General features: G+C 43.6%; 1 protein-coding gene across 1 annotated transcript in view; it reads left to right on the top strand.

Annotated features, from left to right (window-relative positions):
- Positions 1-11,431: 11,431 nt before the first annotated feature.
- aatkb (apoptosis-associated tyrosine kinase b) overlaps positions 11,432-17,389 on the top strand; it is a gene marked incomplete at its 5' end in the record, with an annotated part of 57,953 nt that continues 51,995 nt past the window's right edge. Inside the window, one exon of the mRNA XM_080835460.1 lies at positions 11,432-11,492. Within this exon, the coding sequence (XP_080691586.1) occupies positions 11,432-11,492 (61 nt within the window). The remainder of the gene's footprint in view (positions 11,493-17,389) is intronic.

Here is a 17,389-nt window from a genome sequence, read left to right on the forward strand (position 1 = left end):
TTCCATGCACCCGTTTGACCAATTTTATTTTTATGAAAAATGCAGCTGTTTAAACCTTTAGTGACAGCACGGCCAATGGTGCACTACAAATGTCTTGAATTGGTGGGAGATCTTTATTTTAAGTCATGAGGGATGTTATGATAGGAGGGGTTACATCATATCTGCCTAGGCTCTCTGGTAGCATGCCTTGGGGACACAGAGGAGCCAAAAGAATCAGACCGCGGAAAGATACAACGTATTTTGTCTTTTTAATTCTTGATTTATCCAATAAATCTTAAATCCATCTTAATTAAATATTTTCACTGACTTGTTTTTTGTCAGCCTGTTATTCTTCATGCTCTTTTACACTGCATTTTCCATTCACCTCCCAGCTACAGTATATGATACCAGGACGGGGTTCGTCTGTAGTTATACATTTAAACAGAACAACAGCTTGACTTCAATCCGTAGCGATGGGGAACCGTTTCTCCTTCTTGAAGAACATTCAGTTCCAAACCTTGTTCCTCTGAATCCAGAAGTGGTTTCTGCAGGAGTGTTCTGGTTCTCAGATGACCATCCGTCATCGGGCCTCCCCACACCCCACTCACCCCTGCTGGGTGCAGTCTCTTGGCCTCCCCCAGTATCCACCCTTCTCTCTCTGCAGAGCCCAGAGGGGTGCGGTCTCCAGGCCTGGTGCAAATTGTCCGCCAGCAAGCCAAAACAACATCCCTGTTTCTTTGTGACCGCACCCGTTAACGCTGCTTCAGCCTCACATATACTCCAAGTATTTCTTTTGGGTCATTTGCGTGGCAATGAATCACACAACATGTTGCATATTTGTGACATTTTCAGGTTTGTGTCATTGCCCAAATATGTGAGTCAACATATTCAACATGTTTTAAGATCTGTGTCCTTTTATTGATTTATAACCATGACATTCTTCTCTTTAGAGCACTCTGCTTGAATGCACTTCAAGCATTCGCTCTATTTCTTCCCCCTCAGTGCAAACACACACACACACACACACACACACACACACACACACACACACACACACAGACACACACACACAAAAACACACACAAAAACACACACACACACACACACACACACACACACACACACACACACACACACAACCTCACAACCTCACATTCTACCATTCACTTGCTCAGGGTCTCTTTCATTCACTTCCTGTCTCTAACCTTGCTACTTTCATTAATTCACTCTCACTCTTTTTTCTCTTTTACTCACTTTTTCTCTCTCTCTCTCTCTCTCTCTTACTCACCCGCTCTGGTGTTTTTATTCCTCTCTCTTCTCCCTGTAAACTCCCTGGTATGAACCAAGCTTGAGTCTGGTCTAGTCCATTGCACCTCAGCTTCCTGCCTTAAATACCTGGGGCCTGAGGGGCCACGTCTCCATCATCTGCCAGACAGCCGTCACCATCCTGCCCCCTCCTGCCCCCTCCTGACCCCCTGCCACCCTCCTCTCCTCCCCTGCGCCCTGAGAGTCTACTACTCTCGACCATCCTCACCCACGGATAGCACCAGGCTGGCATGGACGTGGGGTGAACCGGAGGGCATTGTGGGCACCATTCTGGACACAGGAAAGTGTGACGGCGCACTGCCACGCTGTAAGGCTGCTGTCAGTATCCTCTGTCTGTTAGTTTCACTGTTAGTTCTACTGGAGATGTCTGATTTCAGTTTCCATCTAAGGCGATGGAGAAGCTATTCCAGATGATGGGCTTGTGCAACCTGGGAGCACAAAGGAGCCCTTGACTAGATTATGTTTGAGAAGTCTGTTTGATAAACTGATAAACATTCAATCCATGCCTACACTACCGATGCAGGTTCAAAGCTGATACCGTGATGGGTTTACCAATCTATCCAATGTGCCCCAGGTGGTGTGGTGAACGCTAAACACGCCATTGGCTGAGAGCCCTGATGCATCATATCTCTTTCCTTTTTGAGTGTATTATTGAAGAAGCCACTGCCCAACATCCCCCCCAACACACACACACACACACTCTCACCTCACACCATGTTGCAGTGGATATCGATCAGCTTCACCTCAGATTACATCATAGACAATGACCCCCCCCCCCCCCCCCCCCCCCATCTCCTCTCCTCCACCAGCCCCTGATCTGTTAAGGAGGAAGTAATGTGTGTGTGTGTGTGTGTATATGTGTGTGCGTGTGTGTGCGTGTGTGTGTGTGTCTGTGTCTGTGTCTGTGTAGTGAATTGGTTACATGTGGTCTTTTATCCCTCCCTAGCTTAAACCCTACAGGGGGTACACACTCTCATTCACTTTCATCTCATCTAATTCCTTTATTCATTTTATTATTTTGCTCCGAGTTGTAAAGTTAAGAAATCAAAGAAAACATTGTCTGTGTTTTGAAAGGAAATCACTTTTCTAAGCCTGGCTCAATAAGGCTTGTATTGGATATGCCAATTATATCACAAAAGCTCTCCTTGAGTTTACGCTTTTAAAGGCCAAACAATAAAACTCACAGCTCAGTTGTTTTGAGATGAGATTTCAGCACTTACAATTCAATATTAACAAAATACTTAATATCTACATAATGAAGCTTACAACACCCTAATGCCTACGCAAACACAACACTTTTAACACTGTCAACATTATTACATGACATCTGCATACAGTCCTCTAGTAATTGTACATGTTCTATATATTTGTTAAAATGCAACGTGGCACTCCCAGCCTCCTCTGTATCTCTCTCTTGCATCGATACTACATTAATATGTACTGCTGTCTCTCCTGGCTGCTCCTCCAGTGCTGCAGCTCTGGCCAGCGCACCTCCCCACTCCTCCTCACCCCCGCAGTGATATTATACTGCAGGTCTTTAGGTCGCCAACCCACCCAGGAGAGACAGGCTGTAACCCTGGAGCTTAATAGTTTATGCTCCTGCCTAATTATTTGGCGACAGGATTATGCTCAGATGTCTGGTCCCTGTTAGGGAATGTGTGTGTGTGTGTGTGTGTGTGTGTGTGTGTGTGTGTGTGTGTGTGTGTGTGTGTGTGTGTGTGTGTGTGTGTGTGTGTGTGTGTGTGAGTGTGTGTGTGTGTGTGTGTGTGTGTGTGTGTGTGTGTGTGTGTGTGTGTGTATGTGTGTGTGTGTGTGTGTGTGTGTGTGTGTGTGTGTGTGTGTTTGTGGTTAGAGATACTTTAAATACTGTTTGTCTGCCGTCATGTTTTTTAGTTGAAGCTGCTGCAAAAAATAATTCCTTGGCTTCAAATGGCAGGACCCAGTGACTAAGGAGACAGGCAATCTGTCAACGTGATGGAGCGACGCCGACAAGAGAAGTAGCTTGTTGCCTGCCACGGAATCTCAAGTCCAATGTCAAAACATATTTCATCTGCATATTTTCCCCATCACTCCTGCTCATTCAGACAGATTTAAACTCAAACCAAACATGTGCGTACAGGCAAAAAGACAAGCAGTTGTAGAGCTTGCGGTCTTAATGCTAATGTCATCTCAAAGTGCTCTGGTATGCAAAGGAAACTGAAACCACTTTCAAGATGAAGATTAATGAGTCTACGAGACAGGTTGTGAATAATGAGCACGACTGGCTTCCTCTCCAGCATGGATCAGATCTGTGTGTTTATTAGGTTTCCTCCGGTAGGAGGTAACCTATTGTTATTGTAAGCTTTCTTATTATTATGTTGCTGCAATGGGAGTCAATGGCAGCCCCTAGAACCATATGGTAACTTTTTGTGAAATGTGGCACACTCATTAAGGACAGTCCCTTCTTCAATCACACCAAGTTTCATGGCTCTCAATAGACCACTCTAGCGCCACCAACAGGTCAAAGTTGGACTTTTGTATCACACGCAACTTTTGAACCGTATGACCGATTTTCAAAAATGAGGTACCATTGGATTCCCTGGATCAAGACGAATTAAACACACCCTATGGCGTCAATTTCCGGTTGTATAGATTTTCCGCTATTTCCGGTTTTATCAAAAACCTTTGAAAGCCTTCTCCTCCTACAATTTTTGGCAAATCTTCTTCAAAATCACCAGAGATGATCTTCAGACCTAGCTTCACAAAAGTCATGGAAAGAATTTTGATCCTCAAAACCGTTTGTCCGGTACAGCCACTCAAATTCAGCATAAAAGTCGCCAAACAGGAAGTGAAGTCATATCTTGGCAAATCTTTGTGAAATCAACACCAAACTTTACATGTCACTGGAAAACACTACAACATGTTCCCATGTGCAAAGGCAACTTCATATCTTAAAAAAATGATTGATATAAAGCAAATTGGATAGATTGTTAACGCTAAAATAATGCTTTACACATCAACAGGTCAAAAAGTGATACTCTGATTCAATCACAAGTTCATGTGAAGACACTTGAGAATGTTAAGTACGCAAATCTGAAAAAAAGTTGACTGTTAGATGAAAAGTGGATTTTTGGTGAATATTTGAAACATGCTTGGCTAATTTCTAGGGTGATTTTCAGTAGAAGGTCTCTCTCTCTGCTCTTCCGCGTGTGTGTGCTCCAGATTTTCTCTCTCTCTCTCTCTCTCTCTCTCACACACACACACACACACACACACACACACACACACACACACACACACACACACACACAGGGACAGGCTCCTTTGACACGCGCAAGCACACACACACAACATTTAAGGAAATGTAGGGATGACCACACCCCTTCTCACTCGCTTGAAGCCATGGCCCTTGAGGATCTTCAAAGTAATGCATTTGAAATGTTATATCCCATTGGCAAGTCTGCAGCATGGATCTTTCTATACAGTAACAAATTGTAACAAAAATACATTTTTCCCTGGTTCGCAATGTCTGGAGGAGGAAACCGCCATCGCTGCTTGCAGCTATATTTTATTTATTTGTGTTTTTATTTATTTATTTGTTTTTATTGACTTTCCTCCGTCTTCATAACAGGTCTTGTGTAGCTTCAGAGGCACATTCCTCTTCACGTGAGAGGCCCCCTACTGTATCCTCTGGGCAAACAGGCCTAGAATGGATCTTATTCTGGGGGAGGAGATGGGAGGAGGAGGGGGGAGAGATGGGGAATGTGAGAGGGAGACAGAGATGAAGAGAAGATAGAACAGTAAATGAGACAGAGAGATAAAGAGAAAGACAAAGGGAAGAGGAAGGGATAGGGAGAGGGGGGGCTGAAAGAGGGGGGAGAAAGAGAGAGATGGAGAAAAAGGAAGGAAGTCAGAGAGTGAGAGAAGGAGAGAGATAGAAAGATGAGAGAGAGATACAGAGAGAGACGTTGCGAGAAAGTATAACGAGGACAGAGAGTGAGTGAGGGAGGGAGGGAGGGAGAGATGGTCTGCATTCTCATAGGTCTGCTCCAGTCCAAACAGCATGGGCTCCTCCAGCTGTCCGTCCGCTGATGGACCGGAGCTCCACAGGGGGCCCTTACGGCTGGACTCCCTTCCCACCGACCCCCACCCCACGCCAGGCCTCCACACACACTCCCACAGGCACAGTTACGCTCCTCCCGCTGGAGCCTGCTGGGAAGGCCTTCCACTACCAGTGCATGATGGGTCGGCAAAGACACTGACCTGAGACCTAAATAAAGAGAGGGGAGAAGAGAGGATAGCAGGGGAGGGAAGGGAAGAGAAGGGAAGGGGGTGGAGCTCAGAACAAGGTGATGTCATTAGAAGAGGGGGTGATGGGAAAGAGGTGTGTTGGGGAGACAACCATCACCAAACACAAAAATTCCAAAGAAAATAAGAACTTATTAATTTCATTGAATAGTTTTTTGATGGTTTCTATAGTGTTTGTACGATAGGCATATGATTTTGTTATAAATTGCTACTTTTCCCCCCAAAGTTATAAAAACCATGACGGAGATAAGTTTGCCTTTTCAAGATGATATATAGCATAAGACACTGCCTTGAGTCTAACAATAGTTTGTCTTTGAACACAAGCATAACTGATTGGCGAAATTTGACGCAGTACTGTGGGGGGCCCGTCAAGAGACGTAAGTATATCTTTGGGCCCGGCTAAGGGCCCCGATACCCCGCGGGCCCAGGTCCGGCTGCACCCCCTATAGTTATGCCCCTGTTTTTGTTTGTGGGTATGCTGTGTGTGTGTGTGTGTGTGTGTGTGTGTGTGTGTGTGTGTGTGTGTGTGTGTGTGCGTGTGTGCGTGCGTGCGTGCGTGCGTGCGTGCGTGTGTGTGTGTTAGTGTGTGTGTGTGCATGCGTGTTTTCATTTGTATATAGTGTGTAGATTTATGTCTATATACTGTCCATGTTTGTGAACTGAGTCATGCGGCATATGTAGTCATATGTATGTGTCTGAATGTGTGTGTGTCTATATACATGTGTGTCTATATGCATGAATTCAGAGATGGTGTATAATCTGTCTGATGCCTCAAGAGCCTCCGCAATCAACAGCCTCACTCTGGAGACGCCCTTACGCAGTAACTACAGCTATTAGCATATCTGATTACAGTGACTCACGTATCAGATATGGCAGAGCATACACTGACAGGAGTATATTGGGCTCATACAGGCTTAGTAGTAGGATAGACATCTGTGAGTACTGGTGTACTGCTAGAGCTGCAGGTTTATGTGGGACACTGCCTTTGTAGGTGACCGGTGAGTGAGCCGGTCGTGTCACGGGCCATGGATTCTCATTTAAAAGTGTGTTAAGTACGACACAGATCTGGGTCATTCTCTGGTTGACTTTGGATATTTAAATTCCCAGAGCATCATTTTCACAGGCCTTCAGGTGGGGGTAGAGTCAGTGAGTGAGATGTTAGTTGTCAGATAGGAATGAGTAGGCACTGAGGTTTGTGTGTGTGTGTGTGTTTGGGGGGGGGGGGGGGAGCTGTGTTTGTGCTCTCCTTGACACCACCACCACCGCCTCACCCCCCTTGCGAGGTTTCTATGGAACAGGGGGTGACAGTGAATTAGATTGGGAGAAATAGTGACATGAAGTAGCGACATTTCCAACATCCCAGGCCCTTATTTTGTGCTGGAGGGTGTAAACGTCAGTTTGCTAGATGGACCAGTGGGAGAATTGACATCTAAAAGAAGATCAAATATCGGTCAGACATACTGGTACAATGCAAACATGTTTATAAGAGCTGGTCATGTCCAGGGCCAGGCTGGAAACACAAAGCAGCCCAAGACACAACATGTTAAACAATCAACAAATCATTAATTCATCTGTATTGTTTGTGTCAGGATAATATGTAAAACAATTAAGGATTTCCTCCCCATGTTTGTACAGAAAATAAGAATGAAAAGTCTCCGTAGAGGTTCCTGCAAATAAATCTTCCTCCACACTCTCCCTGTCTGACTCAGCCTTATCTGTCAGTTACAAATGTATAAATCTGACATCATTCAGACTATCTTACATGAGCATCAAATATTATGTTGTCGTCATGCAATTTGAAATGAATAGTCCAACATCAATATAGACAAATAACAACATTGTACAATGCAACACACTTGCCATTCCTTATTTCTTGTAATGCAGTAATAAATAATGAATGACTTTAAATTAACTAGTCCAACCTGATCATATGCATTGATGACCTGATCATAAGCATTGATGCACTGATGTATGCTTTGCTTTAAATGACTTCACAATCACACAGTAACATTCAGTACTGCACCTCTAATTGGATCTGTTCCTGCCTCCTTATGATGGTAGAATCGTGCCTTAAATACCAAGAAGTGAGTATGACTTGCACTTGTAGATGGCAAACTGTAAAAGCAAATCACTAATCGCAATTGTGATATACTCTTTTCAAAACCACAGTTCTGAGTTTGCAACTGTAACTTCTGATCTGCAAAACTACTTTTTTTTTCTTACACTGTTCTTCACAGTCGCTTACTATTACACTATTTAAAAGTATTTGGCCATGTTGTAAATTGAAGGCACTTTGTAAGTAATTTTAAGTAACATATAATTACTTTCAGAAACACAATGAAATCAAAAACATTTATACTTTACTTATTTGTGAAATGTTTGTAAACCTCCACTTAGGTTCTGGGGTTACATAGCCTTTAACAAAGTATATGCATGTCGTCTAGAAGAATGATGTGCCTTGTAAATTATTTTAAGTAACCTAGAATTGCGTTTGGAATTACATGGAATCATAGATATACATTACTTATTTGTAAAATGTTTGTACCCAGTGATAACCACTTACTTCCACAATCACTCCCTTTACTTTCTATTCACCTTGCCTTAGAGGTACTTAACATGTTTGTAGAAAAAATTGCTATCATAATCAGGAGCGTAGTCTTTTAACTTTATTTTTGTCTGCTTTCTTTCGGAAGGTTCTGTGCAACAGATCACTGAAGCGTGACTCAACTTCACGTGACTCAAAAATCCTGTACCAACCTCTCTCTCATTCCATTGATGTCTCTTCGCTGTGCTCACAACTCACCCTTCACATGCTCACTTAATTTTCCTAAGCAGGACAATCGTGCCACAGCTTCATGGAAACCGTAGGCCAGTTGTCCATGAGTGCCAATTGGCTGTGTGCTCGTGGTTTTCATAGATGATACATTGGAGGGTCTTGCAGCGGGATTCCCAATTTGGCATGTAGGTATCCAGGAGAGATTTGCTTTCGTTTTGGTCTATTCTGTGATTGGTTGATCGACACAACTACATTTCCCATGATGCATTTGGGTCACAACTGTAGCTCTTTGCTTAATTGAGCAAGGGTGTGTAGGTTTTTGTGTGTAGCTGATTTTTGTAACAGTACTTTACAAGACTAAGCAGCCAAAATTCACGTTAAATGATTACACTCCTGAGCGCTCAGTTCAGAAGTCACAAACAGATCCTGTGGTACAGTTTTGCCAGTACGATTGCGATTAGTTTTTTTTTTTGCAGTTTTGCAGATCAGAAGTTACAATTGCTATCTCCAAAATGTGGTTTCGCAAGAAATTAATTACAATTGCTATTAGCGTTTCGCTTTTTACAGTCCGCTGGGTACAAGTGTAAATCATACTCTGCACTTCTTTATAAACTCCTCAAAAAAAGTTCGGAAACGTTTCTTCAGTCGATTATCCCTCCCCTTTAATAATACCAATTGGTATTGTATTGTATATCGTTGGAAAGCCTGATTAGTCACCTTTACAACGAGGTACAACATGTAAGGATCGTGCATTCGTGGAATGAGTAACACAGCTAACCGTGTGGGTAGCGGCCCACATTTTTTTGGTACCAATTGGTATTATTAAAGGGGAGGGATAATCGACTGAAGAAACGTTTCCAAACTTTTTTTGAGGAGTTTATTTAAGACATGATACTACCTTCAAACTGTTGTAATGGCAAAAGGTTGTACCAGCCATGCCACGGTTAGCTTTAGCAGCCTATTGAAGACAGCCTATTGAATACCTCTTTACGCTACATAATGAGGAAAGTGTTGGTAAAGGGGGGAAAAAAACACCGTCCCCCACAAGGCCGCGGCCAACCAGGAAAATTCCCAAACGTTCCTATTGCCAGTCCACGCCTGGAAATGTCAAAGTGGGTGATCTGTCTGTTTGAGATAACCAACCAGTAAAACCAGAGAAACTGTCAGGAAAAACAATGTTTGTCATTTCTGTCCGTTTCGGTTATTTCTGACTATTTACATTGGCATTACATGGCACTAGCCTGGGATCTCAACCGTACTGGATAATGACAGTGTGGGCGTCTAGTGGTTAGCCACAAATACTGTATGACTTGAATACATGCAGCCTACACAGAATGCTAAAGAAGGATTTGGTCTGAGGCCAAGCTCCTTGTTAGCATTCTGCTCGTGCACCATTTCCACAGTGAAAAATTTCCATTCTCTTTGTGCGGTTTTATTTTCCTTCAGTGCGCCTTTTGTCCATAGGCCTCTGCGCACCGGTTTATATAAATCCTGTCCTCTTTGGCAGTCCTGGAGAGAAATTGAAAGTAGGAGGAGGACAAGGAATTATCGGACACCTACAAGAGCCATGAGGTGAATGACACCACGGCCCTCACCAATGTCATGAAGACACTGAAGAGAACCTAAGGCATGGGACGTGAGGAGAACACTAATGGTAGCCCAGAGTAATGGCAGCTAGGGCTGATGGGTGGACAGTGTCCATGAAATGAATGAGTTGAGGTGCGTCTGGTGTGCATACTGTAGCCCAGTTTCCCCTATGTTCTGCTTATGCATGCACCTTGTTCCTCATTCATCACACAACCACTCTGCTAAAGTGGAAAGTACATCTATAGCAACCCCCCCTCCCCCACGCTCTATCTATGGCGACCCCCCCCCCCCCTCCCCAACCACCTACCACAACCATCTTCCTTTCTCTCTCTCTCTCATACACACACACACACACACACACACACACACACACACACTTGTTTTCTCCTTCTTGCATGTGCATGGATGGTTAATCTGTGTGTGTGTGTGTGTGTGTGTTGAGAAAATCCTACAGGCAACACCTGTGCCATACCTGCACTAACAATCATAGGACTTGTCTTTTCGATGGAAAAAAAAGGGGCTAGTTCAGCAGTTGCGTCATTCCCGTTTAATCAACGAGATTATGTTAGAGATTAATTCTCGCTGGTTGGCTGCCTCAATGGAATTACAAACATCAGACACCATGTGCGTCCTATCTGCTCAATTTGTATTTCTTTTAAGCACCTCAGGTTATGATTACGCTTGAGTGCTAATTACTTAACACAGCCGCTCCAAGACATATCTTACAGTAAGTGACACATTTTCTGAATCGTTTATCTATATAGTTTGTGCAGGTGAAAACCGACATAATGCCCAGCTGTTCCCACCTTTACGCTGCCATTCTGACGAATATCTTTCCCCTCCCCCTGGCTCAGTCAAGAGCGGAGCGAGTGTTGCCCGGGACCATTGCGAGCAAGATGGCGTTTCTGTCAGCACCCGAACAGCTCCCGATTGATGCGCTGCAAACGCGTTAATTGAGTTGCAGTGCAAGCTTCACAGCGGGCAGTGCTAGTTAGCCCTTTTATTTAAATCACCCATCAATGAATTCCAGAGGGTTTCGTTCTGATGGGAGATTGTTTGGGGGGTCAACGCGTCTTTTGGTGCAAAGTCTTACAGGGACAGAAGCTGAGTCGGTCCGTCTAATTGCCTCGGCATTCACCAGTGCCTCTGCAGCGACAATCTCCCTCATTTCCCCTCAGTTTCTTTGAATGGGGAAATAACACACGGAGGAAAGATAAGATCTGAAGAGCCAGTATCTTATCTGGGACAAATGTACAGATTTATAGTGCGAAGAATTACCGTTGAACATCTGTCTCTTCATTCGACGCTTGCTCACTGTACGACGGGGAAAGGGATGCCACGAGGACAGCATACCTCCGTGAATTCATGAGGATGCACAGTCCGAGCTCTACATTTTCGGCCAGAATAGCGCAATTTTGATTCTCTGACACCCTGCACCCCACTGCCTCTGTGAGAATGAGCGCGGCTTTCGTAGTGATGGTCATGACTTCGTCCTTCTTCAACCCTGGTTTTGCCCTCAGCTCCCATTTCGACACAGGTGAGTTCCAACGAAGCACCGATATTCCACTGCTAGCCGTCCTGCGAAATATCTCTTTACAACTTATACGACATGTTCATAACATAGCTATTGACTTACCAGACATTCTCAAACCGTGTGAAATAAGTGATGTTTTTCAGTAGTTCTGCAGTGATATGTTTGTCAATGTAAAGCGCGCCCAATCCATGAACTCTCAGTCCCTGTAACTGGAAAATAACGACGGAGGAAAATGATACGCATTCAGCTGTTTTTTGCACCGGCTGCTGTAAATAAACAGTGCAGTAATGTTATGCTGTTAAGATGTTATACATTTGATATCTCCGTCTGGAGCCTTTTCAGCAGTATCATAGGGATGTACCGGTATGCATGTCTATCTTTCAATGAGGCGCTGAATAGAATATGGTGTTTGTTGTGTTTCCATTGAGTGGTTTGATTTAAGCAGCTTGACATTATAGCAGGCAGCTGTATGAACACGGCAGAACTTAAATCTACAGATGATGAAAATGAACGGCTAACCTTTGGACTCAGTGCTTGAGGCAAGTGGGGGGAAATGGTGTAATTGACCTGCTCCGTTTGTAAAATAAGGTGCACTCCAGAATTCCTTTAGAGTTTTTTCAGCTCATTGAGAGGATGTACACAGGATCTTCTGTCAAACTGCTCTTTGTGGAACAGCTCTTTCAGCCTTTATCCTTCTCCCCTTTTGTCAATGAAAAGATAGTCATCAAAAAAGCTTCTATTTTTATAACAATTTGAATTATTTTGAAGGGCTGAGAAGTGTTTTCCTGGTGGAGTGCAGTCACTACAGAGCCATTCATGTCAAAGGTCAGAGACCAGAGCTAGACATAAGAGGATTGTTTTTGAAGGAGCTCTGTCTGAACCGAGGTACAGCCATTCATATCTATGGAGAAGCTATTTAGTCTCACAACCAAGGACAAGCTGCACACAGACCACAGAACATACAGCTTAATGAGATAATTTTGAACATATGCAACCCTAACTATACTAAACCACAATGAGCGACAGCCAAGTAATTTCATAACGCTCAGCTCCTCGGTGTATACACTACACCCGAAGTGGAGCAGGTTATCAAATACGAAAAAACCCCAGTCAGCCAATCATGTTCACCTTACGCTGTGGCTTGCTATCTCGCACTGTAATCAACGCTCAGCGGGAGCACACACAGCTACTTGAGTGGTTCCCATGGCGACCAGGAGTGGCAGCCTCTCTTTGGATGAGACCTCCCTCAACCTGCCACAGTGTTGCATCCCTGCTATGCATTCCTGTTGTACTGTGATGTAAGGAGAAACATATTGGACTGAAGGCTGCGATTGCACATATTTATATCTAATACGCACATTTTCTTTTGTTATCTTTGAGAGGCTTTTATTAAAGAGATGAAAGCTTGAGGTGTAAACAGATTTTTCAGGAATATTCCCTCATTGGGTTCAGACTGTTGTTCTCATTTCTTGTTTATGCCTTAAATATAGTGTACATTCTGATTGGTCGTTTCAAAAGCATCCATTCTCTTCTGCAACTGGCACAAATCCAAAACTTCTCATTGGTTGCAGAAAAGATGTGTATCCCCATTGGTGTGTGCTGTGCTCTTTGTCCCTTGATGTAGTACCCAGTCAAGACAGGCTATTCTTGTCATTATTCAATGTAGGGATCACTGGCACTTCCCTTTTTTTGAAACCTTGTTCCTTCTTTCTTTTTTTCTTCCTCCCTTCCTTTCTTCCTTATTTCCTTCCTTCCTTCCTTCCTTCCTTTCTTACCCTCTGTTTATATTATATGTTTTGACACTAGTAGTACTAACATCATTGAACTAGTCTTAAAAGTATATGAATGCCAGATAACTAGATTTAAACTGTAATTCTGATTTGGTGCTTTCGACTGGATGTAGAAGGGGGGTTGGAGTAAATTCCTCTTTGTCATGAAAGAGTTCTATCCCCGATGCTATGCTAAGGTCCCATCTAGACAGACCCATTCCCACACAGAGACAAATTACCTTATTTAGGACTATGACTTAATACCGCTCCCATACATATCTAAAAGAAGTAACGTCATATTAATGTACCAAATTAACTGACACTGTGACCAATGATGACAAACGGTGGGGCGATTCTAATTTGAATCCCAGATGATGCAGATTTCTTTAAAAATACATGGAGGAGAGAGAGAGAAAGAAAGAAAGAGAGAGAGAGAAAGAGAGAGATGGGGTATATGTGAGAATAACTGAGGTAGAGAAAGAGAGGCAATGGGAGACTCATAGCAAAACTGAAAGAGAGCGAGAGGGAGAGAGAGATTACCAGAGACAGTGAAAATGAAACTGATAGATGAATAGAGGCAGTAGTCAGAGTGAAAATGAGAGGACATTACAGAGAGAGAGAGAGAGAGAGTGAGAGAAAGACAGAGAGAGAGAGTCCCGTGATGGAGTGATGGGAAGGTGATGACATCAGCGCTAAGCAGGCGGTGCTCTGGCTGGGCTCTTCCTGGCAGCTGCCTGGGCACCAGGAGCTCACATTTCTCATTGGGCAGCTGCACAGACGCCTGTGCTCCTGTAGGACCCCTCCCAGCACCTCAGTAGCCCAGAGCATCTCAGGGGTAGAGCATCTGACCCGCCAGCTCTAGGTAAGAACGAGGAGAGAGCAAACAAGTACGCAGATGTGTTTATCTATTAATTTATCTATTTATTTATTTATTTCAAGGGGTTTACAAACTGTAGGTTGTTTGTTGTCAAGGCTTTCACCTAAGATCCCTCCCCATAGAGGACAGGGACTGTGTGGGGGGATATTGAGACGTTGTAAACAAGCTGCATGAGGTGATCAGATGCAGACATGCTCCTGTCATAATACTAATGGCGTCATTTACAGTCCCAAGGACACTGGATTTAGGAGAGAGGCTTTTATGCATTGCGTGGTAGTTGTTGTTGTTGTTTTTTTTTGTTTGTAATTTGGCAGTGTTCTCTTGCTTTTAATCAGTAAGTAATGTGGATGTTTATATGCCTGAACCACAAATTCTTATCCCGGATTTGTATTTATACGAACATTTCTCTCTCTTGTTCACTCTCGCTCTTTCTCTTTCTCTCTCTCTCAAAAGGTGATTATTTCTAAGTGCTAGGTTTTTTAAATGAATTCCCTTTGCTGTGCCATAAATAAGTCCAATAAAATATCTTCCTCGCTCTTGCTTCTATCCCTCCCTCTCTCTGTCTCTTTCTCTCCATCTCTTTATCCTAAGTGAGGCACTCTGAAACCCACACATTGGCAGGGTTCCCTGTACGGTGGCTACTTCAGCAGAGGCATTTGAGTGCTACTGTGGTTTTCATGGTAGTGTTCCTTTATTTTGCTACTTGCCCAAGCGTTCTTTGCCTCCATCTGGTTTTGTGTGTTAAGGACAAGGCTGCTGCTAATGGATTGCGCCTATTTTCGGATAAGAGAGAGTGTGTTTGTGTGTGTGTGTGTGTGTGTGTGTGTGTGTGTGTGTGCGTGTGTTTGTTATTCATCCTAATGATTGAAATAGAGCAACAGAAGTGGTTCAGGTTGCATTTTCTATGTTATGTTTTGATAATATATCTCTCGCTCTCTCTCTCTCTCTCTCTCTCTCTCTCTGTCTTTCATCTTCCCTCAAGCCACCTTGCCCATCCCCCCACCTCCTTACCTCTCATTTCAATGAGATCAATCTTTTATATAATAAACACGCTGTGTGAGGATATACTATATATTATACCACAGTACATTTGAGGAGTCAGTTGTAGAAAATTGGAATTTCCCTTATATTGCTTGAATATAAAAACTGAATCAGGTATTTTCTTGTTGCTCTTGCTGCTGATCAACAGATGTTTAAAGAGGCAACACGTTGCCTTGTCCGTGATTAATACGATGCTTAAAGAGACAAATAGAGGAGAGAATCAAGGTTCTGTCTTTCTTTCATGATGAAACGAAATGAGAGATGATTTCCTAGGCTATGATCTGACAGCGGTTCCTTAGGGAGAACTTATTCGCACAATTGCTTTGGTGAGGGTCGGCATCTGTATTTTGTGTGTGTGTGTTTAGTGTTGCATGTGTGAGTAAGTTGCATGTTAACCTCAATTTGAATGGTTTCGCTTCGCTACAGGGGAGATTATCAGAGCTTAAGATCTCAGAGAGCAAGGGGATTGGTGACAGGAACGGGGCTATTTTTAAAAAGGGGAGCTTTTGATGCCATTTAAAACAAAAATTGGATCAAGGGAAACAAGTTGTGTATGTTGCCTTTTTGTCTGCGCTTGTTTGGGAGATAAAAGTACTTGAGAATATTCACCAGAGAAAGAGAGAGAGAGAGAGAGAGAGAGAGAGAGAGAGAGAGAGAGAGAGAGAGAGAGAGGAAGAGATGAATATTTACCAGAGAAGGAGAGAGAGAGGAAGGGATGAACACAGCAAGGGACAAAAAAGGACAACGGGACAGAAATGACATAAGACCACGTAATGCATTCGTCATGCACAAGGTTCAGGGCAGGCTTCCAATTTTGTTTTGCCCCTCCGTGGGTCATTCCTGCCCTTGACTTGGCAGTTAATGGGTATTCTGCCAGGGAGGTGTCACAGAAACTACGTCTCTCTCTCTCTCTCTCTCTCTCATTCTCTCAAGATTCATCATCAGCTCGCAGTGTATGTGCAAACAGATTTACTGAAGCCTCAGGTTAAAATGGGATTCTTGATGTGATTTTCCTCCCTTCCCCTCCCCTCCCCTCCCTTTGTTCTGTCCTCTGTTGCACCGTGCCCCCCTCACCCCTGGTTGATGTGTTTATAACGGTAGATTATTGGGGGATTAGCAGTGGTGTTTTATATGGTGCCTGGCAAGGCCATAGAGGAACATGGCTCAGTCTTAAATGGTGGGGACCTGTTCTAAACATCCGAACCACTCAGACACCTTGTGGGAGTGCAGTCTAAAATGGAGAGGGTTATGATTCAAACATGAGAGTAAAGCAGTACTCATGTCTTTTTCAAAACCTATGAATGTAGCGTTGTGTTGCTGTTTGTTGGTGGATCTAGTACTAATATGCCAAAATAGTAGTGTTAGAGTCCCATTTGTCCTTGGGAGACTACTACTAGCAGTGGACCTTTAGCAGTGGTGAGGATGGCCCTGTGATGGTGCTGTGGCAGTGGAGGGTGGACACCAGAGGGAATGTCCCTTCATTGTTGCACAAGTATGAACCAGCAGAGTGACATCAGTGACCCAGGGGCCAGAGTGGCATGACTCAGCAGAAAAAATGTAACTGGTGGGCCCACACAGGGCAAATACACAAAAACACAGATGGTCACAAACACACTGACACTCACACACAAAAAACATGCTCACACATAAACAAAAACACACGTATGAAACAGACACACAGAGACACACACACAAACAAGCACACAATATCATAGAGGAAGAGAGAGAGTGAAAGAGAGGCAGATAATGGTAGATAACGTCTTCCCTCAGCTGAAGAACACAGCTCCATGACTGTGATTGATAAGCCATCCGATATCTCCATAGTGACTACCCTGAATGAAATATCTTGAGACAGGAAGGTGAGAGTCACACCACAAAGGCTTCACAGGAACAGAGTCTGTTGGACATGTGTTTTTTCATTTTTTCTTTCATATAAAACAATCTGTAGAGAAATGAGAAACACTAATCCTATTGCAGTAATCAGATATTTTGAATGGCTTACACTCTTGTACATCTACTGCTATTGTCTTTAGTCCTCATCTACATCAACCTTGAGTGATGTGCTGACTGCGGCTCAGTGACATTTCCAGACTCAGACCTAATGAGAGCCAGCACCATGTCACTCTTAGCCTCCACTGAGTCACCTCTCAATAAGCTACGTAGGCTGCTTGGCCCCCTCCTGTACCTGAAGCACTGTATTGACTGATTCAAAG

The sequence above is a fragment of the Sprattus sprattus genome, assembly GCF_963457725.1.
Source record: "Sprattus sprattus genome assembly, chromosome: 3".
NCBI lineage: Eukaryota > Metazoa > Chordata > Actinopteri > Clupeiformes > Clupeidae > Sprattus > Sprattus sprattus.